Genomic DNA, 26,241 nt, shown 5'->3' on the forward strand with positions numbered 1-26,241 from the left:
GACCAAACTTGCTTTCCTTGTGCCATCACCAAACAGCTGGATAGGCAGTGTCTTAAAAGGTGGAGGATAAATGATTTTCTTTTTTTACATTTATATCACACATTATCCCAAGTAAAGTCGGGTTCAATGTGGCTTACATTTTAAAATACAGTGAGACAGAATAATAGAATTCAGTTATATCATGGGAGCAAATAGATGGATATGTCTGAAACATTTAACAAAGTTGAGTACCCAACTGGGCATTTAAAAGTCTGTCCTTTAATGATGCCACATGTTCAGAAATTATAGCCATAAGTATAGACAGTTATTCAAACAGGCATCCATACACACATTGCAAAAGTAAACAACTTCTACGGAGTACATCCAAAACTTAGGGCCCTGTTTACTAAGCAGCTCTAAGGGTGCGCTAGGAATATATGGGTGTCTTTAGCATTTAGCGTGTGCTAATGTTAGGTACATGCTAAAAATGCTAGTGTGTCTTAGTAAACAGGCCCTTAATGCTAGCGTGTCTTAGTGAACAGGGCCCTTAATTTTTATATTCCCATTTCCATCTTCCAAAATTCCAGACAGCAAATGTATAGATCAGTAGGACCCAAAGCAGTCCAAAACAAGTAAAGTCAGAAACAACACAGTTTATACCTAATTGTTCACCACCCTTAGGATTCACATTTGGGTTTAGAAAGCAAAACCATGTGCATGAAGGGAATGGATAAATGAATTAAAACAAAGTTTAAAGCAAATACCCTTAATATGCAATACTTGGTAGATTGTAAGCTCTTTTGAGCAGGGTCTGTCTCTCTCTAAGTTGTATGTTCAGCGCTGCGTGCGTCTGGTAGCGCTATACAAATGTTAATAATAATAATAATAATGAAACAGTGATGGAATATTCACATAGCAAGCAACCTGAGCCAACAGATATATTTTCTATTGAACATAATTAACTTTGTATGAACTTGGCAGCTAACAGTGTGCTGAACTGCACAAATGTGTCACATTTTGACTGACTCTGGACTTCTGCATGAAGGTAGCTCTACCCTCATTATTCAACATGTCTTTTAAATAATAGTAATAAAAATATCAAGTGCATTTTTGTAATATTTTTATTTATTTATTTATTGCACTTGTATCCCACATTTTCCCACCTATTTGCAGGCTCAATGTGGCTTACAAAGATCTGTTATGGCATCACTTTAACAGGGAAGAAATACAATTGGTGTTACAAAGTGATAGGAAGGAGTGGCCTAGTGGTTAGGGTGGTGGACTTTGGTCCTGGGGAATTGAGGAACTGAGTTCGATTCCCAGTACAGGCAGCTCCTTATGACTCTGGGCAAGTCACTTAACCCTCCATTGATTGCCACATTGAGCCTGCCATGAGTGGGAAAATAAATATACCAGTAATTCACAAAACAAAAGGAGCAAATTTCAACTCAATTCATATTTCTTGATATATATGTCATAAATAAGTTATTAAATAAATTGAAACTGCACAAGCTGACAAGTTTAACAATATAAGTGAGATTAAATTAAAATGCTATCAACAATAAAGAACGGCAACGTGGATGCAACAGATGATAGGTTGTTTGCTTTGAGTTGAGTGTATGGGGATGACGGCTGCGCGGGACTGTGGAAACAGAGAAGCCCTAATTGGGTTCAACGTGTTGACGTCACTTCGTCTCCTGTTTTATCCAATCGCCTTCGTTTGATCCAATCTCCTTGTTCCATTCTCTGGCTTTTGGTTTGTACATATTCTAATAAAGTAACATGACTGGGCGGAGGGCAAGGGGCAGGGCGGAACCTTGCAGCACAGGAGACGTCTTTGGTTGTGTCCGCACACGTGGTTTGGGATGGGTGGGACTAGGCTGGGTCTCCGCCCACGGGCATCAAAGGGCATGGCTTCTGTTCTTGACAGAATTGCTCGTGCTTCTTATCAGGTCCCGGTTCGTGCGTGCGTGCAGGATGGGTGCAAGGTGGTGGATCTGTGGTGTTTCTTCTGGGCGCAACCTCCGGAGTCTCGCGGCCCGTCTGCATCCTGCAGTGGTCTTGGGTAAGGAGATTGGGGGGGGGCTGAGAAAGAAGGGGGTGGGAGGAAGACGAAGACAGGAGGTCCTGGGAAAGAGGGAGCTGGGGGGGGGGGGGGGGGAGAAAATAGGGGGTCCTGGGAAAGAAGGAGCTGGTGGGGTGGGGAGAGAAGATAGGGGGTCCTGGGAAAGAAGGAGCTGGGGAGGGAGAAGATGGGAGGTCCTGGGAAAGAAGGAGCTGGTGGGGTGGGGAGAGAAGATAGGGGGTCCTGGGAAAGAAGGAGCTGGGGAGGGAGAAGATGGGAGGTCCTGGGAAAGAAGGAGATGGTAGGTAGGAGAGAGAAGATAGGGGGTCCTGGGAAAGATGGAGCTGGAGAGGGGGAAGAAGACAGCTAATCATGACATGTAGTTTTAATTTGCTCATATATTCTACTTAAGGACTCTGTTGTTGTGGGTTCAGGTTTAGGGAAGCTGCTCTCCACTGCATCCTCCACACCTCAGGTATGCGTCGTGGGTAGTGGTCCAGCAGGGTTTTATACTGCGCAGCACCTTTTAAAGGTAATATGTCATGTACATGTTCTTCATAATACAACATTGTCTTCATTTTCTGTGTATAGGAAAGCCTTATTCCAACTGGCCGAGCAGCTCAGGCTGATTGTTCAAAATACAACTAATACCAGCAACTGACTTTTCCAGGAATCTAGGATTTTATGAATGACGTAAAAATGGATGGTAGTCGTAGAAGCAGACTCAGTTATCTTTTATCCTCCGTTAACTGTGTCTTCTTCTACGACTACCATCCATCAAGTTTGATTTTATGTTTGATCTCCAATAAAATATTTTTTTTATCCTCGATAAATCTTGTCTGCTTCTACAACTACCATCCTTTTTGGGACTGGTGGACGGGACCACTTGCTTACTTGTTTCCTGGAACAAGCAGACCAGCGGGAAACAGTAAGACAAATATTGACGAGGCAGTAAAAGTGTAGAGGGCCACAGATGGAACAGGCGAGATCGAACTTTGGAGGAAGTGGATTTTATTGAAGAACCTGACACGGCCCGTGTTTCGGCTTTTGCCTGCATCAGGAGTCATAAATCTGACAGCTATACAAAGCTCTTGGGTCAATCACACAATCGCTATGGTGATCGGTCACACAGTCATGGTGGTGATGTATCCATTGACTGTGATTGACCCAAGAGTTTTGTATAGCTGTCAAACTTATGACTCCTGACGCAGGCAATAGCTGAAACACGGGAGATGTCAGGTTCTTCAATAAAATCTGCTAACTCTAAAGTTTGGTTGCATCTGTGACCTGTATGACACTTTTACTTGTTTCCTGGGACAAACATGAACTGCTCTGTTGCAAATGTCAAAACTCTGCTCCCTAATAGTGGTGGAAAAGGGGTAAACAACCCCCGCCAGCATTTCCTCTTAACCATTTGTGATTGTTGAAAATAACTGCTCAGCTTGACTCCGTGCTTCTCTGGTAATGTGTATATGTAGACAGAGTGCTGATTTCCTGGATTTTTGTAACTAGACTGTAAAACCAAAGGGCAAATACTTCACTACAATCATTTGTAAACTGCCACTGCTACTGAATGTATGCAGCGCTGTATAGAGTGGACAGATGCAAAGCATTTGTTTACACTTCCAAACAACAACAAAACCAGGGGACACAAGATGAAGCTAGAATATGGTAGATTTAAAAGAAATAGGAGAAAGTTTTTCTTTACTCATCGTGTAGTTGGACTCTGGAACTCGTTGCCGGAAAATGTAGTGACAGCAGCTGGCCTTATGGAATTTAAAGGGGGTTTGGACAGATTCCTGAGGGAAAAGTCCATTGAACATTATTAAGAATTAAGTTTTTTTTTTTGGGGGGGGGGGGGGTTGCCGGGTTCTTGAAGCCTGGATTGGCCACTGTCAGAGACAGGATGCTGGGATTGATGGACCCTTGGTCTTTTTCCGGTATGGCGGTGCTTATGTACTCCCTGGAGCTTACAATGTAGTGAAGGCAAACAGCCATGACAACCAAGGGCTCGATATTCAAAATGATTTAATTCACCTGTCCGGGGAATTTTCAGTAGCTCTTAACCGGATAGTGTCACTGAAAAAATCCGATTAGCACCCAATGCAAGACTGGCTGTTTTGGGGCGTTCAGGGTGCCGATATTCAGCACTTCACCTACTAAGATAGAAAAGGGAAAGGGGATGGGATTTGATATACCGCCTTGCTGTGGTTACAATCAAAGTGATTTATGTATTATATACAGGTACTTATTTTGTACCTGGGCAATGGAGGGTTAAAGTGATTTGCTCTCACAGGATGCTGCACCACATAAAATTCAGTCAGGTCTTTATGCGGTTCATCATAGCTGGTTGAGTGCTGAATATTGCACTTAAGTGGCTATGGTTTTGCTGTCTCTGTATACCTGGAAATTCAATGCCGGAGCCTGAATGTGGGCTGGCATTGAATTTACAGGGATAGGGTGTGTCTTCAGGAAAAGGTTGAACAGCACTGCCTTAATCTCATAATTACACTATAATCTCTGACTTCACATCACATCTTTACAACACAGGACCCTCTCTGTCCCAAGCTTTCTAAAATTCAGCTGCTGTTTTTTATCCCCTTCATCACCTCCCCTGGGAATATGATTCTATACATCCACGATCCTTTCCTGTTTGGCAAAAACTTTTGTCTAGGTTCCACCGAGATTTGAACTCGGATCGCTGGATTCAAAGTCCAGAGTGCTAACCATTACACCATGGAACCATCTATCAAGTTACTCTACAGTAGCGTTTACAAACCTTGGATGAATATTGGCCATAGAATTTAATCTACGTTTCATGACGAGAAGGCCACCAAAAAAATAACCACCATCCCTTCTTAGGTCCTCCCTGCTGAAACCTCTTGTACAAGACTGTAATCCAGACTCCAGCAGGTGATGCAGCCACAAACTCCCCACCCCCCTTTCTCCCCTATTTCCCATTCACAAAGGAGGAGATTCTGTATATGGCACCTAAAAAATTGGCGCTGAAATCAGTGCTGACTAAGCTTATTCTATAATCGGTGCCTAGATTTAGGCGCTGATTATAGAATACGCTTAGTTCGTATTTCAGCGCCTAAATCTACGCACATCCATTTACACCAATGAAAAAGGTGTAAATCCCTGTTCGTAGATTTAGGCGCATTGGGCCGTATTTTATAACTAGGCGTGTAAATTTTGGAACGCTCATGAAATGCCCATTTCCTCACCCATAAGCACATCCTTTTTGCCTGCACGCGTTAGAAGTTTGGCGCACTTCATTACAGAATACGCTTAGCGAGCTGTGTGCTTAAATCAGTGCCAATTAATGCTCATGCTTGTTAAGTTCTGTTATTGGCGCTCATTAGCTTATTCAGTTTGTTAAATGACGCACATTGTTATAGAATCCGCGCCGGTCTTTAGGCGCACTATATAGAATCTGGGGGGTAAGTGGCTATGTTTTTGCTGCCTCTGTATACCTGGAAATTCATGGCCTGGCATTGAATTTCCGGGGATAATGCCAGCCTCCACCAGCTGAATATCGGCCCCAAGTCTGTAATAACGGGTAGAGCAGCGGGGCTGAAAATCAGGAGAACCTGCTTCAAGTCCCATCGCAGCTCCTTGTGGTCTTGACAAATCTCTTAAACCTCCATTGACTCAAGTACAAACTTAGGGCCCCTTTTACCAAGCTGCGGCAAAAGGGGGCCGGTGCTGGCGTCGGCGTGTGTTTTACACGCGCACCCAGGGCCGGCGGAACGCGGTAAGCAGGGTATGCATGGCGGGGGGGGGGGGGGGGGGCACCAGAAACTGCCATGCTTACCCGTGCGCTAAGCTCCGCTGGCCGCTGCCGCCGCTCACAAAACCTACCTTGATCCTTGAAGGCCGCCCTGGTGGTTTAGTGGCCTCTGCGGCTACGGGGGCAGGAAAGAATCCCACTCTTTCCTGCCCGCTGCTGCCACTCCATCTCCAGCGCTCTCCGCTTTGCTCTTCTGTCCCATGGACTTCCGATAGAGAACTCGTAATGTAATGTCTACCTATACTTCTTCAGTCGGATTGATGCCGGCGCTGTTAAAAATTGTTAAGAATTTTTGATCCATAGACCCTGATGAAGCAAGGCGAAATGCTGGCCACCACTGGTCGTGGGTCTGGTTTGTTTGTTTTTTTTTTGAAACATGAAGGAAGGTGAAGACAGAGTAACATAGTAACATAGTAGATGACGGCACAAAAAGACCTGCACGGTCCATCCAGTCTGCCCAACAAGATAACTCATATGTGCTACTTTTTGTGTATACCCTACTTTGATTTGTACCTGTGCTCTTCAGGGCACAGACCGTATAAGTCTGCCCAGCACTATCCCCGCCTCCCAACCACCAGTCCCGCTTCCCACCACCGGCTCTGGCACAGACTGTATAAGTCTGCCTAGCCCTATCCCCGCCTCCCAACCACCAGCCCCGCCTCCCGATCTTGACTAAGCTCCTGAGGATCCATTCCTTCGGCACAGGATTCCTTTATGCTTAGTTAAAAGTTAAAAGCTAAGCAACATATTTACTGAATCCACTGGTATTTGTTTTAATATTTAAAAAATTTTTGAAGAAAAGAAAATAAATTGAAGTCTAGTAGGTGGTTTTTGTTTTTAGCCAGTGATGAAGAGTTCCAGCTCCAAAGGCTTTTACGCCTGGAACTCTTGAAGCTTTTTCCTCCTATTTTTGAGTTAAAAGTATAACTTCTTTCTAATTTATCATCTGAGAATTTTTGTTTGGGGTTTCAATTATAGAAATGTTCAGTCAATTTATAAACTGCATCACCTTCTCTTAAACCTTTGCTCTGTTTCTTCTCTTTAGCATCATAAGCAGGTGCAGGTGGACATTTATGAGAAGCTACCTGTACCCTTTGGCCTTGTGCGTTTTGGTGTGGCACCGGACCATCCGGAGGTAAAGGTAAGTGTCTCTTAGGTTAGGCACTCGGGGTTTAATTTTATGCACCAAGCACTCATCTAAAGGACTAGAATACAGGCATATAGATGTGTGTGTGTGTGTGCACATACATGAGTAAATGCCAAAAAGTCTGCTTAAGCGCTGTACTGTGGAAAGGTGTCTAAATGCGATGGTGCACGTTTTGGAAGGTGGGCATACATATGGGTGGGGTATGGGCAGAGCACATAGTTATGTGCATGAATTACAAAATACTCTGAGAAAATATTTCTTCACTCAACATGTAACTAAACTCTGGAATTTGTTGCCAGAAAATGTGGTAAAAGCAGAGGCGTAGCTAGGTGGGTCGCTCCCCCAAACGGACTTCCTTCTGGCGCCTATTTTTCACACGATCTGTCGCGTTTAAAATATGTGCCGGCAACGGATGACTCTCCACTCCCCGCGCGCCCTCAACCTGGCTATGTTTCTGGGTAAAAGCAGTTAGCTTAGCAGGGTTTAAAAAAGGTTTGGACAAGTTCCTAAAAGAAACGTCTATAAGCCATTATTAAGATGGACTTGGGAAAATCCACTGCTTATTTCTAGGATAAGCAGCATAAAATCTGTTTTACTGTTCTGGGATACTTGGCCAATCCAGGTAGGAAAGAAGATACTAGGCTTGATGGACCTTTGGTCTGTCCCAGTATGGTAACGTTTATGTTCTTATGTGTATCTTTTAGCAAACAAGAGTGAACTCTTAGGCCAGCTCTATGACTGATGTGTGTTTGGGTCTAAATTACAGGCATGTATCTTACCTGTCAGGCTAATATTCTATAAAAGAATGTAAGCACCTAAATATAGGCTCACTGGTATAGAATCACCCTCACTGACTTGAGCATTGGGGTTCCATTGATGGTAGCAGGATTCCAAAGAAGATTGGGCAAGTTCCTGGAGGAAAAGTTTATTTAAAAAACATTGGTTAGCCAGGTAGAGTTAGGAGTGTCATTGCTCACCCCTGGAAATGAGCTTTGAGAAATAGGTGCATTTCTTTTTGTGATTTGCCAGGTACTACTACTACTATTTAGCATTTCTATAGCGCTACAAGGCATACACAGCGCTGCACAAACATAGAAGAAAGACAGTCCCTGCTCAAAGAGGTACTTGTGATCCAGACTGGCCACTGTCTGAGACAAGGATGTTGGGCGCAGTGGATCTCGATCTGACTCAGCTTAGTTTTTTTTATGCTGTTATATTTTTATGGCATCTTCAAAAAGAAGCTGAAATGATTCAGCCTTCATACTGTATCCTGCTGGCTGGGATCCAGGGAACTGCACATCCAGATCATCCTCCAAACTCCAGACCATAGAGGACTTTGTGTGTCAGAGAACATTCACTTGATAAAGAGTGGGATTCAGAGATGTAATTACTTCTGTAGACATTTAGGCCTGACTAGACAAAGAGTTTTTCTCACTTGTTGTCTGGGGGGGTGGGGGGGGGGGGGGGGGAGGATATTAAAACTGCGATTTTGGCCACCTGATAGGGCAAGTCAGCTACCAGCAACTTCTATCCATGTCCTGCAAAACTACTACTACTACTACTACTACTATTTAGCATTTCTATAGCGCTACAAGGCGTACGCAGCGCTGCACAAACATAGAAGAAAGACAGTCCCTGCTCAAAGAGCTTACAATCTAATAGATGAAAAATAAATAAAGTAAGCAAATCAAATCAATTAATGTGTACAGGAAGGAGGAGAGGAGGTAGGTGGCGGCGAGTGGTTACAAGTGGTTACGAGTCAAAAGCAATGTTAAAGAGGTGGGCTTTCAGTCTAGATTTAAAGGTGGCCAAGGATGGGGCAAGACGTAGGGGCTCAGGAAGTTTATTCCAGGCTTAGGGTGCAGCGAGACAGAAGGCGTGAAGTCTGGAGTTGGCAGTAGTGGAGAAGGGAACAGATAAGAAGGATTTATCCATGGAGCGGAGTGCACGGGAAGGGGTGTAGGGAAGGACGAGTGTGGAGAGATACTGGGGAGCAGCAGAGTGAGTACATTTATAGGTTAGTAGAAGAAGTTTGAACAGGATGCGAAAACGGATAGGGAGCCAGTGAAGGGTCTTGAGGAGATCCTGCAAAGTCTGCAGAGTGAAAGGCCTACATTACCCAATTAGAGGGTAATAATACAACTGAGTACGTAGGCAGGGAAGGCATTCACATTGCAGCTATTTTATAAAAACAACATATTCAGCTATGTACCTTTATAGCAGAGCCTAACCGAAAGCTCCTGTAACTACACGTGTGCAGGTGCCAGTAGAAATGGCACAGATGTGTACATTTTATAAAATTCATGCAGAAGTGCCAATCCCACCCCACTTTGCCCATTCTTCGTCCACTGGGAACACCCACATGTATACTGCATAAAAAGTAGGCATTGTATTTTCTACTTTTAAGCATGTACACCTCCAGGAAATGTTATAAGCACCTATGTGAAAGTGAAACTCCCAGTCCTTGATTAAATAAGGGGTCCTTTTACAAAGGCACGCTGAAAAAAGGTGCATGTTATGGACACGCACAGATCCATTTTTCAGCGCACCTGTAAAAAAGGCCTTTTTAGAAATTTTTTGCCGAAAATGGACGTGCGGCAAAATTTAAAAAAAAAATGGCGCGTGTCCATTTTGGGTCTGAGACCTTACTGCCAGCCATTGACTTAGCGGGAAGGTCTCTCGTGGTAACCATGAGGTAATCGCCGACACGCGTCAAGTCGGAGTTACTGCCCAATTTTCTGGCGCATGCAGCGGACGTGCGTCAAAACTGAAATTACCACACGGGCCTTGCGGTAGCTGGGCAGTAACTCCAAATGGGCTTGTGTAGGCACCTACGTGGCTTAGTAAAAGGGCTCCTAAGTTTCTAAGCTGGAATTATTTCCAGCCAAGGTTATCTTGCTGGATGTACAGATTTTTTTTTTTGTATCTCACGTAAACTTGATATGTCGCCTTTAGTGAGACTCCAATTTTAACACTATCCGTAACGTCTCTCAACGGAGGGGGCTCCTGTATCTTCCAGTATCAACACCCAGCTCCAGACCAATTACAAATCCTTCTCATAAAGAACATTTTTGTTAGTAGTACTACTGAATCTATCGGATGCGCATGAAACCACTACTATGGCTCAGTATTTATTTATTTAGTTGTTACATTTATATCCCACACTATTTCCAGGCTCAATGTGGCTTACATAGTACCGGACAGGTGTTTGGAGACTCCGGTGTAAACAAATACAAAGTGATGTTGTGGTAAGATAAAGTTCATGTGGCACAGCCACATTAGGGAATTGTACAACGGAGGAGTTGTGTTATGTCCATTACATTCTTTAGTTTTTTTTTTTTTTTGTTACATTTGTACCCTGCGCTTTCCCACTCATGGCAGGCTCAATGCAGCTTACATGGGGCAATGGAGGGTTAAGTGACTTGCCCAGAGTCACAAGGAGCTGCCTGTGCCTGAAGTGGGAATCAAACTTAGTTCCTCAGTCCCCCAGGACCAAAGTCCACCACCCTAACTACTAGGCCACTCCTCCACTGTTGCTACTGTTTGAGATTCTACATGGAATGTTGCTATTCCACTAGCAACATTCCATGTAGAAGTCGGCCCTTGCAGATCACCAATGTGGCCGCGCAGGCTTCTGCTTCTGTGAGTCTGACGTCCTGCACGTACGTGCAGGACGTCAGACTCACAGAAACAGAAGCCTGCACAGCCTTCTACATGGAATGTTGCTAGTGGAATAGCAACATTCCATGTAGAATCTCCAATAGTAGCAACATTCCATGTAGAATTTCCAGTGGTAGCAACATTCCATGTGGAATCTCCAATAGTAGCAACATTCCATGTAGAATCTCCAATAGTATCTATTTTATTTTTGTTACATTTGTACCCTGCGCTTTCCCACTCATGGCAGGCTCAATGCGGCTTACATGGGGCAATGGAGGGTTACATGACTTGCCCAGAATCACAAGGAGCTGCCTGTGCCTGAAGTGGGAATTTAACTCAGTACCCCAGGTCCAAAGTCCATCACCCTAACCACTAGGCCACTCCTCCACTGTTGTGTTGCAGAGATCAGGCATTTATGTTGGATCGGCAGGGTATGCCTTTTTAAACAGGTTACTTTTTAGTTTTTTCCAGAAGTTTAGGTGGTCATACGTTGTTTTCATGGCTTTTGGTAATGCGTTCCACAGTTGTGTGCTTATGTAGGAAAAACTGGACGCGTAAGTTGATTTGTATTTGAGTCCTTTGCAGCTTGGGTAGTGGACATTTAGGTACGTTCGTGTTGATTCAGATGTGTTTCTAGTTGGTAGGTCGATCAAGTCTGTCATCTATCCCGGAGCTTCACCGTAGATAATTTTGTGAACCAGAGTGCAGATTTTGAAAGCAATTCGCTCTTTGATTAGGAGCCAGTGTGGTTTATCAAGAAGTCTCCTCCAATCTAATATGGGGAAATTGAGAATTGAGAAAATAAAACGAAGAAGCTTTTAAGCTAAGAACTAGAAGTTTGAAAAATAAGTTTCTTTGATAATAGATAGATTAAAAGTAAAAAAAAATAAAAAAAAGTTTGGATCAATGACGAATACATGCCCACTCTAAGCAATGCTTGGCTTGATATACTGAGCCATAGTAGTGGTGTCAGGCGCATCCGATAGATCCAGTAGTACTACTAACCAGGGGCGTAGCCAGACTTCGGCAGGAGGGGGGTCCAGAGCCCGAGGTGAGGGGGCACATTTTAGCCCCCCACCCCGGCGCCATTGCCGACCCCCCCCCCCCCCCGGCGCCACCAGCACCACCACCACCAACTTTGCCCCCCCCCCCCCCCCCCGCCGACAACCCTCTCGACCCCCCCCCCCCCACCTCCCCGCCCACCCGCCGTCGCCACCTTTGCTGGTAGGGGAACCCAACCCCCCGCCAGCTGAATCCTCTTCTTCCTTCGTTCTGTTTCTGAATCTGACGTCCTGCACATGCAACGTGCAGGACGTCAGACTCACAGAAACAGAACGAAGCCTTGCGATCTGCAGGGCTTCGTTCTGTTTCTGTGAGTCTGATGTCCTGCACGTTGTATGTGCAGGACTTCAGACTCAGAAAAAAAACAAAGGAAGAAGACTTCGGCTGGTGGGGGTTGGGGTCCCCCGCCAGCAAAGGTAGCAGACGGTGGGTTGGCGGTGGGAGGGAGGGTCGAGAGGGTCATCGGCAGGAGGGTCCAGGGCCAAATCTACGGAGGCCCAGGCCCCCGTGGCCCCATAGTAGCTACTACGCCCCTGCTACTAACATACATGTTCTTTATGAGAAGAATTTGTAATTGATCTGGAGCTGGGTGTTGATATTGGGAGCCTTTAGCGATACGGCACAGCAACAATCAAAAGAGTTAAAGGAGCAGAATGAAAGGCGACGTGGAGAGATCCATGGCTGTAAAAGGAGGGCGGGGAAGAAGAGAGAATAGACAAGGGCTATGTATTATTTAAGCATTCGCCTATACAGCATCCAGTGGGAACCAAAATAAATTTATACAGTCACTGAGCTAGTTACTGGTGATAACCTACACTGAAAGATGTGTGCTCTTTGCTGTTTCAATGCTTTTCATGTTATTTAGTTTTTGAAGATAGCCTTTATGAGTCCTTGAAATATCTAAAAAGAATGCTTGACAGATAAGAGGACATGCCAGCCCTTGAAACGGGTCAGGAGATAAAAGAAAGATACGGGCAGGAGGCTACAAGGCTGTCCGTTAGATTCAGTCAAGGACAGCTCTTGTGCCCTAGAGAGGAGCCAGTAAAAGGACTCCGCTGCAGCATGGATCTGTGCTTTAATATATGTTTCTCTGTACCGTCTTTCTTGTGTCTCTTGAACAGAACGTGATAAACAGTTTCACTCAGACAGCACATTCCGACCGCTGCGCCTTCTACGGAAATATCACCGTTGGCAAGGACGTAACTGTGGAGGAGCTGCAGCAGGCGTATCACGCTGTAGTGCTGGTGAGTGATGACGAAACAGCGTGGGGATAATTTTATAAAGCTTTTTTCCACGTGTGAAGCGTTTTCTACGTGTGGAACATGGCTGTTATAACATTGCCCGGGAATATACATGCTGACCCACAAAGCAATCGCCACTGGAATTCCTGATTATCTAGCATCCATGACAATCACTTATGTTCCGTCTTGAGTCTTAAGGTCTTTGAACAATCGCCGACTAGTTCTTCCTAACCCATCAAGGGCTCATTTGAATTGACCAGAAAGAGTGCAGAGTGCTTTCTACTTTTTGGTGCCCTTTCTGTGGAACTCTCTCACCTTGGAACTTTGATCTGAGCAGTCTCTTTGCAAATGCAAAGTTCATTTAAAGACGTATTTCTTTTACCTTTTGGGAATTTGCACGGACACAAGTTCCGGTTATTTGGTGGGGGGGGGGGGGGGGGGGGGGTCCGCATTGGACAGTACTGCAGCCAATTTTGGTGCCCTTTCTGTGGAACTCTCTCACCTTGGAACTTTGATCTGAGCAGTCTCTTTGCAAATGCAAAGTTCATTTAAAGACGTATTTCTTTTACCTTTTGGGAATTTGCACGGACACAAGTTCCGGTTATTTGGTGGGGGGGGGGGAGGGGGGGGTCCGCATTGGACAGTACTGCAGCCAATCTGCTATTTTGCAGTTTGCTTGTTTCTCTGTGTCATGTACTTTATGGATTTCTTTTTTGCCTATTCAGATTTTATTGTGAATCTTATCAAATGTCAGTATGAGGAAAGGCTAAAGAGATTAAGGCTCTTCAGCTTGGAAAAGAGACGGATGAGGGGAGCTACGATTGAGGTCTACAAAATCCTGAGTGGTGTATAACGAGTAGAAGTAAATTGATTTTTTTACTCGTTCCAAAAGTACAAAGACTAGGGGACACTCAAGGAAGATACACGGAAATACTTTTAAAACAAATAGGAGGAAATATTTTTTCACTCAACGAATAGTTAAGCTCTGGAACTCTTTGCCAGAGGATATGGTAACCGCGGTTAGTGTATCTGGGTTTAAAAAAGGTTTGGACAAATTCCTGGAGGAAAAGTCCATAGTCTGCTATTGAGATAGACATGGGAAGCAACTGCTTGCCCTGGGATTTGTAGTATGGAGTGTTGCCATGATTTGGGTTTCTGCCAGGTACTTGTGACCTGACTTGGCCACTGTTTGGAAAACGGGATACTGGGTTAGATGGACCATTGGTCTGACCCAATATGGCTACTCTTCCTATATAATAATTTGCACCTCCGTCTGGCTGCCTGGGTTCGTAACACAGTTCCTATTGGTCCGCCCTGGGGATGACTTCACAGGGCGGACCAATGGGAAGTGAGAGGGAAGTGAACCCAGCAGCAGCCACCGAAGGTGAGTAAACAAACGCCCCCCCCCCCCCCCGAGTTCCATGATCCCCTACCTCCCTCCCTCCTTCCACTCCCGTCCGTCCGAGTTCCACAGGTCGCGATGGCCCCACTCCCATTCGAGTTCCACGCCCCCCGTCTCCTCCGGTTTCCACGCCCCCCCCCCTCCTCCCATTGCTGCTGGCCAGCGCCTCCCTCCCTCTGTGTCTGTGGCCTCCGAGTGCAAGGAGGACGTGTGCGGGTGCCCCAGCCCTTCCTAAGTGGCAGCAGCTGTTTAAAAAGTTTTACCTCCTTCTCGGCCGTTAACACTAAAGTCCAGCAAGTACAGACACCGCTTCAGACAGGCTGTGGTTTCGTTTCTGTTTCAGCTGTTCCTCTGGTCCCGCCCTTCCGCAAACAGGAAATGAGGGCGGGACCAGAGGAACAGCTGAAACAGAAACGAAACCACAGCCTGTATGAAGCGGCGTCTGTATTTGCTGGACTTCAGTGTTAACGGCTGAGCAGGAGGTAAAACTTTTTAAACGGCAGCTGCCAGGTATGAAGGGCGGGGGCACCCGCACACGTCCTCCTTGCACTCGGAGGCCACAGACACAGAGGGAGGGAGGCGCTGGCCAGCAGCAATGGGAGGAGGGGGGGCGTGGAAACCGGAGGAGACGGGGGGCGTGGAACTCGAATGGGAGTGGGGCCGTCGCGACCTGTGGAACTCGGACGGACGACAGAGGGTGGGGGGGAGGGGATCCTGGGTGTCCTGAAACGAGAGGGAGGGTGGCCTGAGACGAGAGAGGGAGGGTGGGTGGGGGAGGCGGGGGTCCAGAGACGAGGGTGGGGGGTTCTTTTACGAGAGAGGGGGGGGGGTCCTGAGATGAGAGCGGGGGAGGGGTGATGAGGAGGGGTTATGATGCGGGGGATGAGGGGGGTGAGAGGAGGGGGCAGGTGGGGGGGAAGAGGAGGGGGGGAAGGGGAGGGGCCTGGAACCTTGCTAGAGCCCGTTTCCTTTCTGTTGGAAACTACTACTACTTGACATTTCTAAAGCGCTACTAGGGTTACGCAGCGCTGTACAATTTAACATCGAAGGACAGTCCCTAAACGGGCCGCTTTTACTAGTATGTTCATAAGTACACTGATACAGGTTAATTCTACCGATATGCTGGTTGTTTCTGCGCTTCACACACAAACGACAATAATCTGGCTGTGCAGTATTCTGTAAATATGTGCCAATCTTCGATGGTGCATAGTTTGTAAGTGGCGTTGATGTGGGGGGGGGAGTTTGGGCAAGGCGCACACGTGACACTCTTAAGTTATAGAATCCTGGGATTTATGCTCGTATTTCCCTTTATGGCTGGCGTAAGTGACCACACTTAAAATAGATATGTTTTAACCTATTACACTATGCCGTTTGCGTGCTTTTACCTGTGTGAGTGCCAGATGCGTGCTCAGCGCTCTTCTATAAACGATGCATGCAGCTCACCTAGTGTGTAACTGAAAGGGGTGCTCACAGGGGAGGCGTCTGGTCATTACATGCATAATTTACAGATCACGGTAAGATGCACGCTGAAGCACTGCATTTAGGTCCATGCGCTTGCACCTGCCCCTCACGATCCTCCTAGGGCCATAGATTGAATGGATTTGGGATGTATCTATGTACTTTATAAAATGCATGTGTACACGCTTAGAGGAAAGGAATGGAAAACAAAAATGAGGCTATTTTAACGCCTTTGTATCGTTCCATGGTGTGACTGCACCTCGAATGTTATGTTCAATTCTGGTCACCGCATCTCAAAAAAGGTATAGTGGAATTAGAAAAGGTACAGAGAAGGGCAACGAAAATGATAAAGGGGATGGGTTTTCTTCCCTATGAGGAAAGGCTAAGGTGACTAGGGCTCTTCAGCTTGGAGAAAAGACAGCTGAGGGGAGATATAATAGAAGTGTATAAAATAACGAGTGGCGTGGAACGGGTAGTCATGAATAGCTTGTACATTCTTTCCAAAAATACTAGGACTAGGGGGCACACAATGAAGCTACAAAGTAGCAACTTTAAAATGAATCAGAGAAAATATTTCTTCACTCAACGTGTAATTAAACTCTGGAATTCGTTGCCAGAGAATGTAGTAAAAGCAGTTAGCTTAGCAGGGTTTAAAAAAAACGTTTGGTTGGCTTCCTAAAGGAAAAGTCCATAAGCCATTATTAAAATGGACTTGGAGAAAATCCACTGCTTATTTCTAGGATAAGCAGTATAAAATGTATTGTACTGTTTTGGGACCTTGCCAGGTACTTGTAACCTGGATTGGCCACTGTCACATATTCACATACGCCTAGGAGCAGATATAAACATGTGTGAGTATTCGTGTGCTATTAGGATTGTGCCTGGAGCCTATTTTATGCAGGCATGTTTTTATTTACGGAGATCTTTCTCCCCTCATTTAAAGCTTTGCTTAAAACACACCTCTTCCAGGCAGCCTTCCCTAATTACATTTTGCTTTTTCTAACTGGTGGTCTGCCTTGGCCTTAGGATCCTGTGAGTGCAGCGGGTTTGCTTGCTTTTTGCTCTGATTTTTACTTTCTATATGGGTATCTGATATATTTGCTTATGTTGTAAAATGTATAATGTATTACATTGTGTGAGCTTTTATTTTATGTAAATTGCTTTGATGGCTTTGCCTTAGGTGATTAATCAAATAAATGCAACCTTGAACCTTAACCTTGGCACCTATGTTGCCTTTATTGTAAAAAATGGCTTCCTAAAACACTTTTTAGGTAACTACTACTACTACTACTTATCATTTCTATAGCGCTACTAGACATACGCAGCGCTGTACACTTAAGAGACAGTCCTTGCTCGACAGAGCTTACAATCTAATTAGGACAGACAAACAGGACAAATAGGAGATAAGAGAATATTAACCTGTAATGAAATAGCTCCCCGTAAAATGCTATTCCTGGCATGAGAAACTTTGGGGCCCTTTTTCACAGGTGCGTGCAGCGTGCGACAAATCGTCATTATCACCCGGCTAATGCGTGCGCCTGGCAGTAAGTCCGAGTTTGGTGCGCACTGAAAATACACAGTATAAAATAATTTTCTACCGTGGGGGGCGTTCCTGGCAGTAACTGGTAGTTGATGTGCGCTGGACGGTTACCGCGTGGATAATGTGTGAGCCCTTACCGCTAAGTCAATTGGCGGCGTTAAGGGCTCAGGCCGTAAATAGACGAACGCTGGTTTTCATTTGCCGCAGCTCCACTTCCCAGCCCCCCCCCCAACCCCTTTTTTTTTCCAGACGTGCTAGAGAAATGGTCCAGTACACACGCCCACACTACCATTTTTGGGGCTCCCTTGTTTTCAAGTTTAACTGCCTAGAAGCCACTCCTGGCCTTTTGCAGTATATCAAGCCATTGTGAATAAATAAATAAATGAACAGAAAGCATACTAGCATTGCCTTTCTTTGGCTAACAATTGTAGGTGTTGGGGTTGGTAATGCTACATCTCTTCTGTGACATTAAGTTCTCTCTGGTCTTCTTTCTGCCCCGTAAAATTGCTTATTTGACTTCTATATCTGCTAGACTTGGTATTTTCACATTTGATTTATGTATGTACTACTACTACTACTACTATTTCGCATTTCTATAGCGCTACAAAGCGTACGCAGCGCTGCACAAACATAGAAGAAAGACAGTCCCTGCTCAAAGAGCTTACAATCTAGTAGACAAAAAATAAAGCAAACAAATCAATTAATGTATAGAGGAAAGAGGAGAGGAGGGTAGGTGGAGGCGAGTGGTTACAAGTGGTTACGAGTCAAAAGCAATGTTAAAGAGGTGGGCTTTCAATCTAGATTTAAAGATGGCCAAGGATGGGGCAAGACGTAGGGGCTCAGGAAGTCTATTCCAGGCATAGGGTGCAGCGAGACAGAAGGAGCGAAGTCTGGAGTTGGCAGTAGTGGAGAAGGGAACAGATAAGAAGGATTTATCCATGGAGCGGAGTGCACGGGAAGGGGTGTAGGGAAGGACGAGTGTGGAGGGATACTGGGGAGCAGCAGAGCGAGTACATTTATAGGTTAGTAGAAGAAGTTTGAACAGGATGCGAAAATGGATAGGGAGCCAGTGAAGCGACTTGAGGAGAGGGGTAGTATGAGTAAAGCGACCCTGGCGGAAGACGGAGACGGGCAGCAGAGTTTTGAACCGACTGGAGAGGGGAGAGGTGACTAAGTGGGAGGCCAGCAAGAAGCAGATTGCAGTAGTCCAAACGAGAGGTGACAAGGGTGTGAGTGGGGGAGGTGGAGCATAGTTGGAGATTAAAGGAGGATGTTAAAGCGAGTAACTTGGAAATATAAGAGTTAGAAGGATCATTAGCAGGAATATTAAAGTCACTGAGGCACACTTCTTCAGTGGTTCTGAACAGATATGTTTTATGTCTTATTGTCTTATTATTTTTTATAAATGTAACCGCAGCCATGGAAGGTTATTTCCTTCTCTGCAACTTAATTTTCCATAGCTGTCTCAAAGCTACCCAGATACGGAGTTTCTCGCTCATCACTAGTTACTGGAAAACATCAGTAATGCGCTATAGATTGGCCAGAGAGGGGTGGAGGATATCGCAGAGCGTAGACATTCAAAGGGATGGTTTTGCTTTATTTTCTCCACAGAGTTATGGCGCTGAAGATAATCGCATGCTGGGAATCTCCGGGGAGCACCTTCCTGGAGTTTATTCCGCCAGAGCCTTTGTGGGCTGGTACAATGGGTTGCCCGAGAACCAAAACGTAAGCTGCTCTTGTGACTGGTACACGTTTCCCCGATATTCTGAATTGAACCAAGCATGTGTCATTTGAATGGTAAAACTGAGCTCTGATTGGGGGAGGGGAGCATACCCTGTAGTGTCGGAGGGAGGAGACAGTTGTTAAAGTTAAGCATTGTAACAATAAGAGGGTTTGTGTGCTAGTGGAGTTGTGATTTGGCTCTGTGTAATATTTATTTTTTTTATTTATTTTTTGTTACATTTGTACCCCGCGCTTTCCCACTCATGGCAGGCTCAATGCGGCTTACATATACAGGTACTTATTTGTACCTGGGGCAATGGAGGGTTAAGTGACTTGCCCAGAGTCACAAGGAGCTGCCTGTGCCTGAAGTGGGAATTGAACTCAGTTCCTCAGGACCAAAGTCCACCACCCTAACCACTAGGCCACTCCTCCACTCCGGGATATAAATGGACAGTGGGTAACACCACTGGGCAGTTTAGGAACTATTGAGATCAAAGTGGGAGTAGAGGAGCAGCAGAGAAGCCAGAGTTCAAATCCCCGCCAACACTCCTTGTGATGTTGGGCAAGTCACCACACCTTCGGATACACATTCGGATTGTAAGCCTTCTTGGGCAGATATGTGACCTTGTAACTTGTCTTAAGCTTGGATTTGGAAAAGGTACATATTAAAAGTAAAATCCAAATTCATTAAAAGGGATACTGATGCTGATGGGTGAGGCTGGTGCCGGGGCAGATTGTCCTTATTGTCTAGTTTCTCTCTTTTCTTCTTCTTTTTTTTTTTAAACTCGTGTCTCGAGAACAGCTTGAACCAGACCTAAGCAGCGAGACTGCTGTGATTCTGGGACAGGGAAATGTCGCTCTGGATGTTGCACGGATTTTGCTAACGCCACCTGATCTGCTGAGGGTGAGTAAAAAGAAGGTCTTAAGATGAAATGGATGCTTCATAGTGACCTCATGAAGCTGCTTGGAATCCTAGTGTTGTCTGGTGGTTGGGAGGCGGGGATAGTGCTGGGCAGACTTATACGGTCTGTGCCAGAGCCGGTGGTGGGAAGCGGGACTGGTGGTTGGGAGGTGAGGATAGTGCTGGACAGACTTGTACGGTCTGTGCCAGAGCCAGTGGTTGGGAGGCAGGGATAGTGCTGGGCAGACTTATACAGTCTGTGCCAGAGCCAGTGGTTGGGAGGCAGGGATAGTGCTGGGCAGACTTATACAGTCTGTGCCAGAGCCGGTGGTGGGAGGCGGGACTGGTGGTTTGGAGGCGGAGATAGTGCTGGGCAGACTTATACGGTCTGTGCCAGAGCCGGTGGTTGGGAGGAGGGGCTGGTGCTTGGGAGGCGGGGATAGTGCTGGGCAGACTTATACGGTCTGTGCCTGTGCCAGAGCTGGTGGTGGGAGGTGGGGCTGGTGGTTGGGAGGCGGGGATAGTGCTGGGCAGACTTATACGGTCTGTGCCCTGAAGAGCACAGGTACAAATCAAAGTAGGGTATACACAAAAAGCAGATATGAGTTATCTTGTTGGGCAGACTGGATGGACCGTGCAGGTCTTTTTCTGCCGTCATCTACTATGTTACTATATGTATGTTTAGTTGGTCTGTATCTCTGTCCATCCTGAATCTTGTACAGGGATACTCCAGGTCTCTAGATATCAGTTATCCCGCTTTCTTTTCCTGACAGCCAGTTCACGCATTTATTTTCCTGTGGTGAATGAATTAAAGAGTTTGAGTTGTCCCTTTCTTCGGCCAATGTAGCGCTCAATTCTTCATTTTTCACCCTGTAGAAAACGGACATTACTGCACATTCCCTAGAAGCAATTGCGCACAGCAAGGTGAAACGGGTATGGCTTGTTGGCCGGAGGGGTCCTCTCCAGGTGGCATTTACCATAAAGGTAAACTTTTCCATCAGTGTTACACCTTAACCCAAACCCTCTGTGCATACATCCAGTTATTCCTACAGCCACAGTTCTGTACTACCGTGTTACCATCTGAGAATCAAAAGCAGGATCCTTAGACTGAGAGCTGTAGTTGCTGAGGCCATCCCCTCCCCTCCGCTCCCCACTAGACTGCACAGTAAAAATGAGAAGCAGCTTGGATGTCTCTGTGTGAACTCGGCAAATGGCTGGTGATTGAACCCAGCTCCCCAGCATCAGCTTGCCACTGAACCAGAGCACTTACTGTAAAGTTTTCTTTTTTTTTTTTTTTTAAATTCTTTATCATTTTCATTAATTTACAAGAATATATCTTGAACAAGTAAAGCAGTTTAACAGATTACAGGCAATTTTCTCTAAAGAAAAAATTAAGTAAGAAGCCTTGGGAGCCTCTTTTAATCTCAATTATCCGTGCAAATGTAATGTGAAATACTTAGGGGTCAAATATGTATTTTTTGTTTCTGAGCATTTGAAACAGTTTATTACACAGAAAAAGGTTTTATAATTTATGTTGGAGTTTAGTAGGTCTGATTAGCCTTGGAAAAAGAGACTAATGGAAAAGTTAAATGCGCGGTATATACTGTTAAGCCTTTACTTCTTATTTTTGTAAGATATTTGAAACTAATCTCCTGAGTAGTACTAAGGTCCAGCCCCTTCAAATTGGGGGTCTAATACAAGTTGATAATTTATAATTTTCTTACTTAATTTTTTCTTTAGAGAAAATTGCCTGTAATCTGTTAAACTGCTTTACTGTAAAGTTTTCGAGGCATGAGTTCTTCATTGCTGTCTAAATTTCCACAGGAACTGCGAGAGATGATTAATTTGCCTGGAACCAAGCCACTCCTGCGTCCAGGTGACTTTGAAGGCCTCAGGGATGTGATTAAAGGTAAGGAGGCTTTTAGTCACCAGTTTGTTCTTTTTACTTTGCAGTCTGTTTTCAGATCCTAGCAGGATTTGGAAAAGTTCATCCAATGCTCCCTTCACCCAGACCTAGTTCAGCTCTTGGGGGTGGGGTCAGTTTCACCAAATGAGTTAGCTTTGCACATACCATGACAGTAATGAAACCTCACTCACTCCTAAGCCAGGGCACGTGGAGTGTGATCTCAGTCTCTCAGATTTACTGCTAATGTTCACCGTAAAACTTGCATTGCACCAAAGAGAGCTTCCTTCTGGAGTTCAGAAGATGTAACATGTATAGGCAACTTATCCAGGTGTGTTTGGAAATTTGTTTTGATCAAGCCTGTAGCACCCAAAACAACGGGAAATCTTTCTTGGTTTCACACTGCATTTCCTGGTACTTCAGGATCTTCCACTGTGCTGTGTGGGGAATGACATGTTGGATGCAAGTATTCCCCCCCCCTGATTTTCAGCTGGTAGAGGTCAGCGATTTTAAAGGCACTGAGCACCAGAATGTATATCAGTTCCTTATCTCTTGCTTAACTATACAAAGAACTTGCCTTGAGTTTAGCCAACCATCAAATTATCCCAAGTGAGTCTGAGCCAGATGCACTAACTCCACGGAAAGAGCCCTTCCCTTACCGAGCCCTTAGTGAATCGGTAAAAAACGGGCATGCATGAAGGAAATCGCATGCAAATGAGCTGCTCGCTGTTAGCTCATTTGCACGCGATTTCCTTCCTAAGGAGGGGAAGCCAGTCGGCCAGCTGAGCATGCGCAGAGCAGCCAATCATTATGCTGGCTGCTCTGCGCATGCCAAAGATGGCTTCATACACGTCCTTCACTCAAAAAAATAAAAGGACGTCCCTGATGAGCACTTGGACGTTTTTCCCTTCAGATTTTGTGATGGGCATCCTTCTCTTGGATGTGTTTTTCTTATGTGCCCGAAATGACCACGCCGGAGAGAATTGGGGATCGGAATCTGCGAGGACGTCCAAATCACAACTGTTTGGACGCCCCATTCGATTATGCCCCTCCAGGTCGCTCAGCCAATCACAGCGCGTTTAGCTGTCACTGGTGTCAGTGCACTGTCAGAGACCGCCCGCCTGCTCTCCCTCCATCTACAACTCGGCGACCGGCTTAAGCACAGCACAAGTAATGGGCAGGCAGGGGGAGGAGTAGGGAAACTCATGGAGAAAGTGGCAGGGAGCGGCGGAGGAGGAGGAGATGGGTGTGTAGGAGAAAAAAACCTTTCACTGAACAGATACAAGAAAAAAAACATTTGCTCAAAATCAAAGAACGTATCACGGGGGAGGGAGGGAGGCAAAGAACCTGGAACTGGAAGGGGGGGGGGACGAACCTGGAACTAAGAGGGAAGGAAGGAAATAGGGGGTACCCTGGAACCGGTAAGGAGAGGAGAAACCTGGAACTGGGAGGGGGGGGGGGGGAGAACATGGAAGTCGGAGGGAGGGAGGGAAAAGGGGGAACCCTGAGGCTGGTAGGGCCCTAAGGGAGGCAATGAACCTAGAACTGGGAGGGGGAGCACAAACCTGGAACTCAGAGGGAGGGAGGGAGGACACTGGAACTGGTAGGGCCATGGAAATAGGAGGGAGGGAGGACCCTGGAACTGGGAGAGAGGGAGGGGGCCCCTGGCAGACAGAAAGGGATGGGGGGCCTCTCATTCTCACACACACTCTCTCATTCCCACACACACACACTCTCTCTCACACACACACACTCGCACATAGACTCACTCTCTCTCTCACACACACGCACACACTCTGTCTCTCTCTCTCTCTCTCTCTCTCATTCTCTCTCTGACACACACACTCCATCTCTCACACACACTCTCTCTCTCAAACTTACACTCCGAGGAAAACCTTGCTAGCGCCCGTTTCATTTCTTACAGAAACGGGCCTTTTTTACTAGTTGTATTATATCTCTGGTGTTTGAATTCCAGTGCTGTTAAATGTGTATATTTTTGATATCATTTCACGGTTGTTCTATTACTAGGTTTCAATTTACTGTTTTCAAATTTACCTCATTTACTGTATTTACGTTTATTCTTGGTTATTTTACTATTGTTAAGCTGTTAACAAAATTGTATGTTTTATGTTAAACTGTACCTGCTGTACACCGCCTTGGGTGAATCTCTTCATAAAGGCAATTAATAAATCCCAATAAATAAGTAAATTTCTGGCACTCGGTAGCTCCTGGAAATTATCCAGGTACCGGTGATATTCAGTATAGGTACCATCCAGCTTTGGGCAAATTAAGACCACTATTTATGCAGTACTACCAGTTCGGATAGTTATCTGGGTACCAGCACTGAATGTCATCGGTGCTCGGATAACTTTGGGGACCGCCTCGACATTCACCAGACAGTTGCTGCGTCAGTCTGCACCCCAGTTCAGCAGCACTGTCCGATTAAACGCTGCTGAATATCAGCGGGAGAGCCGGCCAGTGTGATTTAAGCGGGAACGAGCCTCTTCTACCTGGTTAAATCTTTTGAATATCTGCCCCATTGCTTTTCCATAGTGTTCCTTACCATCCCTATAGGGACGTATACAATCCCTCATATCGTTGCGCTTCACTTTTAGATGTTCCCAGACCACGGAAGCGACTGACAGAGCTGATGATCAAATCTGCACTGGAAAAACCCTACGAGAGAGAAGCAGCTCGCTGGGTGTCGGCCACAAGAGAGTGGGGCCTGAAATTCCTGCGTAGTCCCACTGAGATCCTGCCCGGCGTTAATGGGAAGCAGGCTGTGGGGATCAGATTGGCCGTCAATAGACTTGAGGTAAGAATTGAGAGATTTCGGCTTTCTGTGCAATGTTTTCCTCCTCCTCCTCCCTTCCAGTCTCTTGGCTGAGTTTTCATGGTGACTTTGATCAGGACCCCCTCATTGACTGCTTTAATTCCGTGATCACAAATGATGTGAGGAGAGCAATGTTGAAATGGGCAGAATTGGTGACACATGTTGGAGGAAGAGAGAACCCCAGCAGACCAGTGATAGGATTATTATAAACTGAGCTGGAGATTTATTCAGGGAATTTTTTTCTTTTACACCAGCTGATTTGGTCTTTTTTCCTCCCCCCCCCCCCCCCTTCACTGTTTCCATCATGTTTTCCCCGTCTGTTCTCACTTGACATTGCACCTGGAGGGCTCAGGGGAGTCTGCTGTGGCTGTTCCCACAGGAGAGTTTGAGAACGTTGAGTGTGGATTGATCCTAAGCAGCATCGGCTATAAGAGTCTTCCAATTGCTCCATCTCTGCCTTTTGATGCCAAGCAAGGAATAATCCCTAACAGCATGGGCCGAGTTCATAATGTCCCAGGTTAGTATTAACACAGAAGTATCAAAATGAACAGTCGTAACCCTATAGAATTTACAGGCAGGTGGCTAGAAACCCTTCCAAGATGGGTATATGGCAGGGAGCAGAAAATCAGGGCTTCTCCTTTTGACACTAGTATCCTTGGCATGTATGTGGTTTGGGGAGTTTATGTTCCTTTGACACATCGATTGTCCATTCCCACATTGTAAGTGCTTTCAGAGAAGGAGAGGGAATTTGTGATCCACAGATCTCTTAAAATGTGCTCATCTGCTTGCATGGGGCAGGTGCATCCTCTGGGCTGGTGAGGAAAGCCCTGGGCATAGAGGAGGAGGCATGGGGTTTGAAGCAGAGGCGTAGGCAGACTTGGATTGGCCCAGAGGTAAATTGAATGGGCCCTTCTTCGTGCATGTGCTCCTCTCCCCCCCCCCCCCCCCCCCCCCCAAACACACACCACAAATATCTTCCCGGAGATATTTTTTAAGAACATAAGAGGTTTTTTTTTCAACTACCCCACAACTTTTCCCTCTCCTCTGTGACGTCCCAGCATCTGCGCTCCTGTCTCTGAACTCTTGTCCCTCCCCATTGTTGGTACAGGCGTCCTCGGCACCTGCAGCAATTCAATCAGCGATTCAATCTCGCTGCTTGCGCCGACCCTGCAGGCTTCCATCTGCTGCATTCCACCAGACAGGAAACAGGCAGTGATGTCAGCAAGGGCGGGACATGGCAGAAGGAAGCCTGTGGGGCCGGTGCAAGCAACAAGAATGAATCTCTGCAGGCGCCGAGGACACCTGTACCATACCAGGGAAGGAAGGGGTTCAGAGACCCGGGATGCCGCAGAGGAGGGGGAGGGGGGAAGAGCAGTATTGGGCTGCAGCTATGTAGGCCTGAGCCAAGATTGGGTGGGCCTGTGCCCACCCGTAGCTATTCCACTGGTTTGAAGGGGAGGCATAAGAAGCATTTTTTGTCCTGATTGAGTTCTCAAGAGCAAGAAGTTACAGATTTCTCCTTGGTGGAGTAGAAC

At 46.0% G+C, this 26,241-nt stretch overlaps 1 protein-coding gene and 1 non-coding gene across 2 annotated transcripts in view; one reads left to right on the forward strand and one right to left on the reverse strand.

Annotated features, from left to right (window-relative positions):
- Positions 1–1,912: 1,912 nt before the first annotated feature.
- Positions 1,913–26,241, forward strand: part of FDXR (ferredoxin reductase) — a 35,498-nt gene continuing 11,169 nt past the window's right edge. The window contains exons 1-10 of the mRNA XM_030208328.1: positions 1,913–2,044; positions 2,479–2,576; positions 6,883–6,978; positions 12,828–12,950; positions 18,959–19,072; positions 19,872–19,973; positions 20,847–20,954; positions 21,795–21,879; positions 24,489–24,688; positions 25,052–25,223. Coding sequence (XP_030064188.1) covers positions 1,957–2,044; positions 2,479–2,576; positions 6,883–6,978; positions 12,828–12,950; positions 18,959–19,072; positions 19,872–19,973; positions 20,847–20,954; positions 21,795–21,879; positions 24,489–24,688; positions 25,052–25,223 — 1,186 coding nt within the window. The 5' untranslated portion in view covers positions 1,913–1,956. The remainder of the gene's footprint in view (positions 2,045–2,478; positions 2,577–6,882; positions 6,979–12,827; positions 12,951–18,958; positions 19,073–19,871; positions 19,974–20,846; positions 20,955–21,794; positions 21,880–24,488; positions 24,689–25,051; positions 25,224–26,241) is intronic.
- TRNAQ-UUG lies at positions 4,717–4,788 on the reverse strand. The gene has a single exon. It is a non-coding gene; the product is annotated as a tRNA-Gln (tRNA).

This window comes from Microcaecilia unicolor, chromosome 6 (assembly GCF_901765095.1).
Source record: "Microcaecilia unicolor chromosome 6, aMicUni1.1, whole genome shotgun sequence".
NCBI classification, from domain to species: Eukaryota; Metazoa; Chordata; class Amphibia; order Gymnophiona; family Siphonopidae; genus Microcaecilia; species Microcaecilia unicolor.